The sequence below is a fragment of the Fukomys damarensis genome, unplaced genomic scaffold (genome assembly GCF_012274545.1).
Source record: "Fukomys damarensis isolate Sample0158 unplaced genomic scaffold, DMR_v1.0_HiC HiC_scaffold_37, whole genome shotgun sequence".
NCBI classification, from domain to species: Eukaryota; Metazoa; Chordata; class Mammalia; order Rodentia; family Bathyergidae; genus Fukomys; species Fukomys damarensis.
Window position 1 is genome coordinate 823,800 of NW_022900949.1, and position 10,307 is coordinate 834,106.

Sequence of the window (10,307 nt, forward strand, 5' to 3'; positions counted from 1 at the left end):
TCCCACACCCCGAGGGAAGAGCCACCAGCCCAGCTCGCAGGGACAGACAGACGTCAGGGCGCCGCAGACACGCGCGGGAGCAAACAGGCAGCAGCACCCCGGGGCGGCGGGGTCAGGACAGCACTTAGGACTTCAGCAGCGGTGGATGCCTGTGACCCCAGCAACTCGGCCACTCAGCGAGACCCTGTCTCAAGAGGGACACAGCCACCCCGAGGGAAGAGCCACCAGCCCAGCTCGCAGGGACAGACAGACGTCAGGGCGCCGCAGACACGCGCGGGAGCAAACAGGCAGCAGCACCCCGGGGCGGCGGGGTCAGGACAGCACTTAGGACTTCAGCAGCGGTGGATGCCTGTGACCCCAGCAACTCGGCCACTCAGCGAGACCCTGTCTCAAGAGGGACACAGCAAAGCACGGGGCTGCAGCTCAGTGTTCAGTCCCTCGTACGGGGTGAAGCGAAGCAAAGGGGCAGCACAGCACACAGTGCGCACCCACGAGCTGTTGGGGGCACTCGCTGCCCTCCCACCGCCGCCCTGGCCGATGTGCCCCGCACGTGCACACGCACATGGCCGTCGTGCGGCCTCAGCCAGACGCGGCTCCCACTGCAAGCACTGGGGGGAAGACGCCGCCGCCCACCCGCGCAGCTCCATCTGTCTTTGCAGATCCACAGCGCTGAGGCCCCAGTCCCCCGGGCTGGACACGGCTCCTTGGGCAGCCAGTCTTCCTGCCCCGGCTGCGCCCGCTCATCGCACAGATAAAGTTTTATTGGCACACAGCCACACGCACTCGTCCACACACAGCCTGCGGCCACTTTGGACCACAAGGCTTGAACTGCTTCTCATGCAGGCCTCAGAGGAAGGGCACTGACCCCTCACTCAGACTGCTCAGATTCAACCAGCAAGGCGGCTCGTTTCCTCTTTGGCGTCTTTTCCATACCTCTTGGTTTCATGGGTTTTTTTTTTTTTTGGTACCAGAGATTAATAAACTCAGGTCCCTGTGCTTGCAAGGCAGGTGGAGGCACCACTCAGTTAAATCCCCAGCCCTGTTTTTGGTCTTCTGAGGCAGGGTCTCCCTATGGGTAACCCAGGCTCAAACTTGCAGCAATCCTCCCAGTTCAGCCTCGTGTGCCTGCGCCACCAGACAGACACCCCCACGGGGCACTTATTGGCGAGACAGCAACTCAGGATAGAGAGCAAAAGCGCCGGCTGCAGCATGGTGTGAAGACGGGGGAAGAAGGACAGGGGGAGAGGAGAGCCCACGACCCGACTGCAAGGAAGAGCTCGGACTGGCGCATCACTAGGAGGAGGGCGGGGAAGGCGGGCTGACGCCAAGGGTTCCCCACACTGAGCCCCGCAGCAGGGTGCCACAGGAAAGTGAGGGCAGGGAGCGCCCTGCAAACTCAGCACTTCTTTCTGTGCAGCCCAGGAGGGTAAGAAAGTAAGAGAGGACAGCACGGGGGGATACAGGGCTGGCAAAGCACACAGCTGAAAAATTCAGGTCGGGATCGTGCAGCAGCCTCACAACTCAGCAAAGAGCAATTCAAGAACTGGCCGAGGACCGGAACAGGGGTTTCTCCAGAGCAGACACAAGACACAGGTGGCGCGCAGCACAGTGGGTCGTGCCACCATGCGCCGTGGCTCATGTGACACCAGCCCAGCCACGGCAGCCGGGAACACCGCACCACAACACACGGGCCTGCACGTGCGCAACGCTGCGGCTCTGTGCAGGTCAGGCAGGGTTCTGCAGTTAACCCACTGGCGCAGCGATGTGTGTGCCTGCATCCCAGCTACATAGGAGGCTGAGGCAGGAGAAACACTCAAGCCCAAGGCCAGCCTGGGCAGCTTAGTGAGACCTTGTCTCAAAGCTCAGACGCGGCTGGTGGTGCAGCTCCGTGGCCGCTGGGGCCAATGTCTAGCTCTGCACACACAAACACACAAAGTTACCACACCGTCCAGCAGTTCTTCTCTGGGTATAAACCGGAAAGATCTACAACTGGTTGTTCAAACAAGCAGGCGCACATGACTGTACAATAGCATCATTCACAGCAGCCCAAGGGCCAAACCAGCCCACACGTCCATCAGCAAACGAAAGAATAAACACACAGGGTCCAGCCACACCATGGAATATTACATGACCACAAAAAGGAACAGGGTGCCAACACGGCCACGACATGGATGACCCTGGAGACCGAGACACCGAGTGACACCAGCAGACACACGAGGCCACATGGTGTATCATCCCACGGACGTGATGTGTCTAGACCAGCAACTGCACATGGAGAGAAGTGGACGGTGGCGCCCGGGACAGGGCTCCGGAAGCCCAGGTACCGGCCACACACATGGCGAGTGCACTGAAGGCCACCGCGTCCTGCACACAGCAACGGTGGGTTTCTGTTGCATTAATTGCATCTTGGCTTTTCCAAGGAGCCTCACATCCCTCAGGAGAAGGGGAAAGAAAGGCAGGGTAGCCACCCAGTTGGCCTGGCGGTGAGCAGGCCCAGCTCCACGACTGACTTACCAGTGAGCGCTTGGCCTCGGGCAGGAACTGTCCGAACTCCGACAGCAGGTCCTCCTGGCCGCGGAAGAGGTTGGCCACCTCCGTGAAGACCTCCTCCTCCGACATGCCCCGGAGTGGCCGGCCCTTGGCGTGCAGCTGCTCCCTCTACAGTGGGCACGGGAGGGGGCGCGTAAGGCCGGGCCCAGGTGTCCCACAGGCGGCACAGCACAGACAGGGCAGCACCAGGCTGTATGACTCTGCTGCTCGCTGCTGATGGGCAAAGGGGGTCACGCAGCTGGGGCCCGGGGACCCGTGGAAGGGACAGAGGCCCTGGTCAGACAGAGGGAAGGGGCCTGCAAAGCTGAAGCTGCCCTGTCCCAATCTGTCCCCGTCAGCTTCGTGCAGGACAGCGCCAGCGCCAGCGCCAGCACCAACGGTGTCTGACCCTCCTGGCTGCACGGTGGCCAGCCTAGTCCCAGCAGGTGGTGGCCACACCCCACTGCCCCACACCCACACCCTGGATAGGAGAGGATCTGGTCCAGGTCTTGCCGGTCATTCATTCTGCTCCTGTGGAGCTGGGCAGAAGTCCGGGCCACGCACCCGCTGGGCAGCTCACCGGCCCCAAGGCAGGCAGGCGTGGTATCCAGAGCACCCACTCGGGAACAGAAACTGCCCGCCCTGCCCCGAAGGTTTCCAGGACCAAGGCCACACCATTGCTGAGGGAAGTGGAGGAGACACGGAGGCCACGCCAAGCCACTTCCCTGTACAAAGCTCAGCAGCATGCCAAGCACCTCCACTCCTGGCACACGAGGGGGGCGCCAATGGCAGGGGTCCCCAGCGACCTCTACAAGCAGACTGCAGCCACCCCGCAGGAAGCGGGCGCTGAGAACCTCACACGGCCTGCAGCACCCACACCTCCTGCAGCTGACCATGTCCAGATCCAAGCTGACAGTGGCCTGTGGGACCGAACCTCACACGGCCGGCAGCACCCACACCTCCTGCAGCTGACCATGTCCAGATCCAAGCTGACAATGGCCTGTGGGACCGCAGGGGCTGCCCACCACCAGGCTGCCACAGCACTATGCTGCGCATCACAGAAGAACCTCCTCACCCCAGCCTGGATGCACCAAGGCCACCGGTGGGGCCTCCACAGAGCCGCAGGCCCCCTCCTGCTGGGTGACCGCCTTCCCAGGCTGGCCTTGAACTTGTTTTTTTTTTGGTACCGGGGACCAAACCCAGGTCCTTGTGCTTGCGAGGCAGGCAGCAGAACCACTGAGCTAAATCTCCGGCCCTGGCCTTGAACTTGTGATCCTCCTGCCTCAGGCTCCCACAATGGTAGAATCACAGGTGCCACCCCCCCCCACCATGCCTGACTAGCTTTCATTCGTTTCTTTTGTTTTTATTTTTGGTGTTGGGGATTGAACTCAGGACCCTTGTGCTTGGCGAGGCAACGCCTCTTATCCAAATCCCCGGCCCCTAGTAACCTCTTTACAACCAAAAAGTCCTGGGAGGACTGGGGCTTTAGGTCAGTGGTTTCACTGCCTGCCTCGAAAGCGCAAGGTCCTGAGTTCGATCCCCAATACAAAAACAAAAAAAGAAAGAAGAAAAAAAAAAAGACAAGGTCACGAGAAGCAAATCAAAATCAAAATTAAACAGAAACCACCAGGCGTGATGGCACGCACCCACCATCTTAGCTACTTGGGAAGCTGAGGCAGGAGGTTGGCCTGGGTACTCAGCAAGCAAAATAAGAGCTGAAAAGAGGGCCAGGGATTTAGCTCAGTGGTTCCACCGCCTGCCTTGCAAGCGCATGGACCTGAGAACTGAAAAGAGCTGCTCATAGTGGTACACACCTGTGATCCCAGTATTCTGGGAGGCTGAGGCAGGAGGATCACAGTCTTAGCCTAGCCTGGACAACATAGCAAGGCCATGTTTCAAAACCAAATAAAATTAACGCCAGAAAAAGGGACAAAGGACTGGGGTGCAGCTCCGTGCCAGGCATGCGGGTTTCCTCCCCACCTTGTAAGCCCGAGTGGATTCCGAAAGGAACAGGAAGGGGGCCCCACCTGGTAGGTGTGCAAGATCTCTAGGAAGGATCTGTAGATCTCCGGGTGGTCCAGGAAGCGGGTCTTGATCTTGTTCACATAGCTGATGGCGTTGTTGAACTCTACGGAATCAGACCCCAGCGGCGCCTGGGGCTTGAGGTCCTCTGCACAGTCGCCGGAGCTACGCAAGTTCTCCTGACAACGGGACAAGCAGTTACCGCAGGGCAGTGCCAGGCCCAGGCCCACGCACAGCCAGCTCTGTCCTCCTTGCTGTAGGCACCCCAGGCTCCCACACGCCAAGCAGGCGCTCTGAGCCAAGCTTTCTTAATTACTTTCTGTCAGGGTCTCACTACATTGTCCAGGTTCTCTTGCAGTCCTCGAACTCAGCCTTCTGAGCAACTAGGACTATAGGCCTGCACTGCCAAGCTCACCTGCAAGCCCAGCTTTCTGAAATGAATGCAGAACAGCGCTGTTTTGGGGGCCCTGGAAGGCAGGGCACACGCACAGCATGCTGCCCAATCCTCCCTGTGTGCCCATGAAGTTGCCTGCACTGGTCCCCAGTCTCCTCCGGGCAGGCCGCCCACCAGCCTGCCACACGGCGATACCCTGGCCCGACTGCGCACAGGACACCAGCTGCAGACACAGCCGCCCACGACACGAGGGCACGGGCGCCAGGCCCCTCCTGGGCACAGCGGCAAGGTATAGGCCCGAACAAACACAGGCTCTGGTGGGGCGGCGCAGCCCCTCCCACCGTCTGCATCCTCAGACTCAGGAAGCCTGGCGGTGCAGACGCCCGACCCACAGCTGTCTCCTCGAGGGAGTGCACAGCACAGACGGGGCGCTCCAGCAAACGCTGCTCCAGCGAACGCTGCTCCAGCCCTAGCACGGAGGAAGAGAACAAACCCCCAAGACCGCGAGCTTCCCACCTGATGCTCTCCCTGATGTCCACCTGCACAGAAACAGAACAGGGGGCAGCACAGCTACGCTGGGGACAGCACCAGCCCGCCAGCGGGCAGGGATGCCCAGGAAGGCACACAAGACGCGCCAGGTGTCGGGCCTGAGACTGGCTGTGATTTCCCTCCCCACAGGCTGCCAGGGTGTGGCAGAGCAGCCACCAAGAGGAACTGAACACTGCAATTGCACTGGAGGGAGAGGGACAGACGGGCGAGATCTAAACAGCAACACGGACCCGCCCTATGTGAGCACAGCTGTAGCGCTCACGTCCAGGGCAGGGGAGAGAGGGGCACTCTACCACACACCGGTGCAACCCAGCTCACTGGGAGGCTGAGGCAGGAGGGCCTCAAGTTCTAGCACAGCCTGGGCAACTTAGCAAGACCCTATCTCAAAATAAAAAATGGGCCGGGGGTGGAGCTCAGTGAGAAGGCCCTAGTTTTAATCCTAAGGACCACAAAAAACAAAACAAAAATACAGGGTGAGGCTGACAGCCACCCAGTGGATGGAAACCCTGGCGAGTGGCAACAGTGACACAGGCCACACGACACAACTGCACTGACACGAACGTCCAAGCAGGTGCTGCCGTGGGACAGGGAGCGGAGTGCGTGGGCATGGAAGGGCGGGGCGGGGCAGGGCAGGATTGTCTTGGGGGTGACAGACGTTTGGCGATGACCGCACGACACCGTGGACACCCTGAACACCGGAAGAGCGCTGCAAGCAGCCAGGCTAGTGAGGCTCCAGGGCTGTGGGTGATGCCGCGGACTGCACAGAGAGCTTCCCCTCACTGAGACGGCAGGGAAACTGGACCCACGAGTCAGGCAGCAGCGTGGGACCTCCCGGGACAGCCCGCGCCACCTGCCCTCCTCTGCACACAGGCCGCTCCTCCACGGTCCCAGGCCTGCCCCCTCCCACGGCTGCCTTCCTGACCCCGGGCCCCTCTGCGTATAGCACAGGCACCATCCAGACCCGCTCACGCGCTGGCTGTCCCCACCTCACCTCTGCTCCAGCCTGTCCTCCCGTCACCCGCTGCCCTGCTCCCTGCCTGCCACGCTTTGGTGACCGCACGCAGGCTCCTCGGTCTCTGCCTGGCCGTTTGCTTTTCCCTTCTTCTTCTGCAACACTGGGATGGAATTCGGGCCTTCACCCTGAGCTACACCCAGGCCTTTTCCTTCCCTCCGAGACTGCTGCCCAGGCCGCCCCCAGGATGCTGGGGTCACAGACATGCAGCACCCCGCCGCCTTGCGCCTGCTTCTCCCAAGTCCCCTCCTCTGCTTGCCAGTCCTGGGGAGCAGGGCACAGAGACAGCAGTGCCTGGGAGGTGGGTGCTTCCCTGGGTGTGCATGGGTCACCGGAAAGCGGGCCTGAGGGTAACCTGCCACCTCCATGGGGCCCCTGTCCTGGAAAGGTCAGCTGTACTCTCCTACGCCGGGCTCCTGGCCTGCGACAGCCGCGGACCTCACCGCTACCGGGAAGACAGCGCTGACACCCAGTGAAGCTGATCCTCTTCCAGCTCTGCTTTCTTTTTCCTGTAGTACTGGAGATGGAACCGAGCTAGCTCCGTGCCTAGCCCTCTCTTCTCTATATTTTGAAACGGGCTCACTAAACCTGTGACACTCCTGCCTCAGCCTCCCGAGCGTGGGGCTCACAGGCTTGTGCCACTCTGCACAACTGAACCCAGGGTGATGTGAGGATGCCTTGAGGAGGGAGACATCTTAGGGGGTGCACTGGTGGCCAGCTCACTAGGTCCCTAGGGGCACTGACCCCGAAGGCCAGCACGGGGTGCCCTTTCCCCCACACCCCTGGTCCTCACTGGCTGGCCCGAGTCTATCCCCCAGGGATGTGTGTTCTCACAGCGAGTTCTGCCCCAGGGGGACACTTGGTGACACTGGGAGACGTGGCCTGCTGCCCTTCCCCCAGTGCCCAGGGCCACCCCGTCTGCAGTCAGCAGGCTTCACAAGGCAACAAAAGGACAAGCGAGTTACAGCTTAGACAGTGAAGCCAAAATACGAACCGAGAGAACCCTCGGGCCTCGCATGTGGGTGCCTGCTGGGTCTTGGGGCCACCCCAGCCGCCAAAGGGCACCTCAGGGGCTTCACCTCTGGGAAGCCAGCACCTGGCTCTCCTGAGACCAGTGGTGGCCGCTGGGTCTACCCTGGCCAGCAGAAGCCAGTGGCCCAGGGCCCCAGCTGCAGCCTGCTCCTTAGCACTTCAGAGAAGCCCAAAGCTCACACCACCTCCGGAGGAACACAGCCTGTGGGGCGTCCCCCTGGGGTGTAAGACGCAGGGACCCCTGCTATTCACGGACAGAGCCATTCTGAATCCAGCTGGGAGCACGCTAGGATCCAGCAGGAGAGCGGGCCCGGTCGCCCACATAGCAACAAGGCCACTCCCACATGGGAGAGCTGCCACAGGCCCTCCCAGCCGGGCTTTCCTAGCCGCCCTGGTCGGTTCCCTTGGCAAATGGGAAGAGGAAGCGCACTGGCCTCCTTTGGGACGGGGACGCTCTCGTCCCCTACCCTTATTTCCTCTGCACAGCCGACTCCCAACTGACCAGACAACTCACCGCGCCCCCCTCCGAGGGAGACGCTCCATGTCACTGGCTGAGGCCTCACCGTGCCCTGCCAGCATTCGGGGGTCACTTAGACCACGGTTTGCCACACGGGTGACGCAGGCAGTGTCTGCAGACAAGCTGACTGCCACAACGTGGTGACAATCTGGTGACCAGAAGCCAAGGATGCTGCTGAAGGTCCCACAATGCACTGGGCGGCACCCAGTGCAAAGAATTAGGGCCCAAAAACCACCTGTTCCGAGACAGAGAAAAGGACACCAATACCTTATCCAAGTTAAACTCAACAGGCTTTCTGGTTCTGAGGGTCTGGGAAGCTTTAACAAGAAGAGACACAGAGACAGGGTAGCAACCTGTCACCCCCAAAAGGAATAAAAAACCCAAGCCTGAGCTGAGGCTATGACCCTGGCAATGCCAACCTTGAAAACAGCTCTTGACGACACACATGGCTCAGCCACTTTATTCTGCTGGTGGCACCAAGGGCGCCAGGCAGCCAGACAGAAAGAAGCATATGCCAAGGGACAACGGCAAGCCCTACAGCCAGCCTCAGCATGGCTTCGCTGTCATCCTGATTTAATTTTCATGCCATCAGGAGGCTGCCCCATGTGTGTGTGTGTGCGAGCACGTGCGCGTAGTGCTGCAGACCTAACCCAGGGCCTCACACGCGCCAAGCACAGGCTCTGACACCAGGCTGCACCCCAACCCCTCCTCTCAGGTGTTGCGAACACATTAACTGGGGACATGGAGGCTGCCTGCGTGTGTTTCTCTGCTCTGCTCTGTACCTGAAACAACTAGCAGGTCTAGAAAATGAACGGGTCTCATGCTGAGTCCCAGCAATGACACAAAGGGAATACAGCAGGCCGTGACCACCGGAACCACTGTACCTGGCTCGTTAGAGGTGACTGTATGTTTATCTTGCCATTCTTGGGAATGTCTATCCTGTACCCGAGAGGAAGGAACGCGTTAAATCCGACGATAAGGTCCGGGTGCTCATGGAAGAGCTGAGACACACGTCTGATGACTCCGGGAGTGTCGATGCTGGAAGGGAGGAGAGCACAAGTGGGTAAGAGGGTCCCCAAGCCAAGTCCACACCGACTCCACTCTCGATGCTGCGATACCGCCACAGTCAAAAGCGTCTAAGGTGGGGCCAGGGAGAGACCACCTATCCACATCCCATGTGCCAGGCCTGGGCCCCAGGGCCCTCCTGGGGAGCACTGCAGAACATTCATACAGCATAGCTCCCCAAAACATTCTGACCACACGCCCTGGCTTCAGAAAAATCTCAAGACTTGACTAAGCTAAGTCCTAGACACAGAGAGCAGCAGGAGGCCAGAGTCTTCTAAGCCGTGCGAAAATCTGGCTCATTTTGTATGAACCTGAGGCTGCTGATGACACAGGTTTTGAGCTAAGTAACTGAGTACAACGCACCATGACCACAGGTCTTCCTAAGGGAGGGCACCAGCGTGGTAGGCATGGGACCTGCAGGAATCTAGGAGTCTGAGGGCCTGAGTTCTAATTCTGTCTCTGCTACGAAGATGGATCCCTCACCTACTGCAAGGCCCAGCGAGTGTTCCATAAAATACAAAGGCCTGAGGCTGGAGTTACCTCCACTATCACTAAGCCTCCCGATTCTGTGCCTAAAAACAGACCATGAATGATAACACTTTCTATCAGCCAGGTTTCTTACTAAGCATTTTGTGGCCCTCACTTCCAAGTAGGCTTGGGACTAGGGGGCTTGAAGAGAGGCACCTTGGAAACAAGATTTAAGGGGGAGACACTGCCAAAACACATTCAACCAAGAGAAACAACATTTGCATGCAATTCTTCGCAACCCCCCCAAATTCAAAGTGAACCCCTTTAGATCTTTTGTGAATAAAAACTGAAATAAAAACCAACATTTTAAATAAAGACAGAGGCCGACTCTGCCTGCCTCTTAGAGACCCCTGCCCTGCCCTCTTTCCAGGAGTGCCCACCGCAGCACAAGGTGGGGACCACGCAGCCCCATTTTTTTAGGAGGAGCTGAGCTTGGGAAAGGGGACAACCTACTTCAAGGTCACTGGGCTACCGGGATCGGGATAGGGGCCGGGCGCGGGGCGGGGGTCCCGGGGCTGGAAGGGTCTCCGGGGTCACCTCTGGCTCTTGAACTCCTTCATGATCTCCAGGAAGCCATTGTAGGTGGCGGGGTCGCTGCCGAAGCGGATCTTCACCTGGTCCAGGTAGGTGAGGGCGTCCTCCACCTGCGGGGGGCGGGG

At 59.7% G+C, this 10,307-nt stretch overlaps 1 protein-coding gene across 1 annotated transcript in view; it reads right to left on the reverse strand.

Moving 5' to 3' along the window:
• The window catches only part of Sin3b (SIN3 transcription regulator family member B), a 23,390-nt gene that overhangs the window by 11,458 nt on the left and 1,625 nt on the right, over nucleotides 1–10,307 (reverse strand). The window contains 4 exon segments of the mRNA XM_010644366.3: nucleotides 2,515–2,658; nucleotides 4,557–4,730; nucleotides 8,940–9,093; nucleotides 10,186–10,292. Coding sequence (XP_010642668.1) covers nucleotides 2,515–2,658; nucleotides 4,557–4,730; nucleotides 8,940–9,093; nucleotides 10,186–10,292 — 579 coding nt within the window.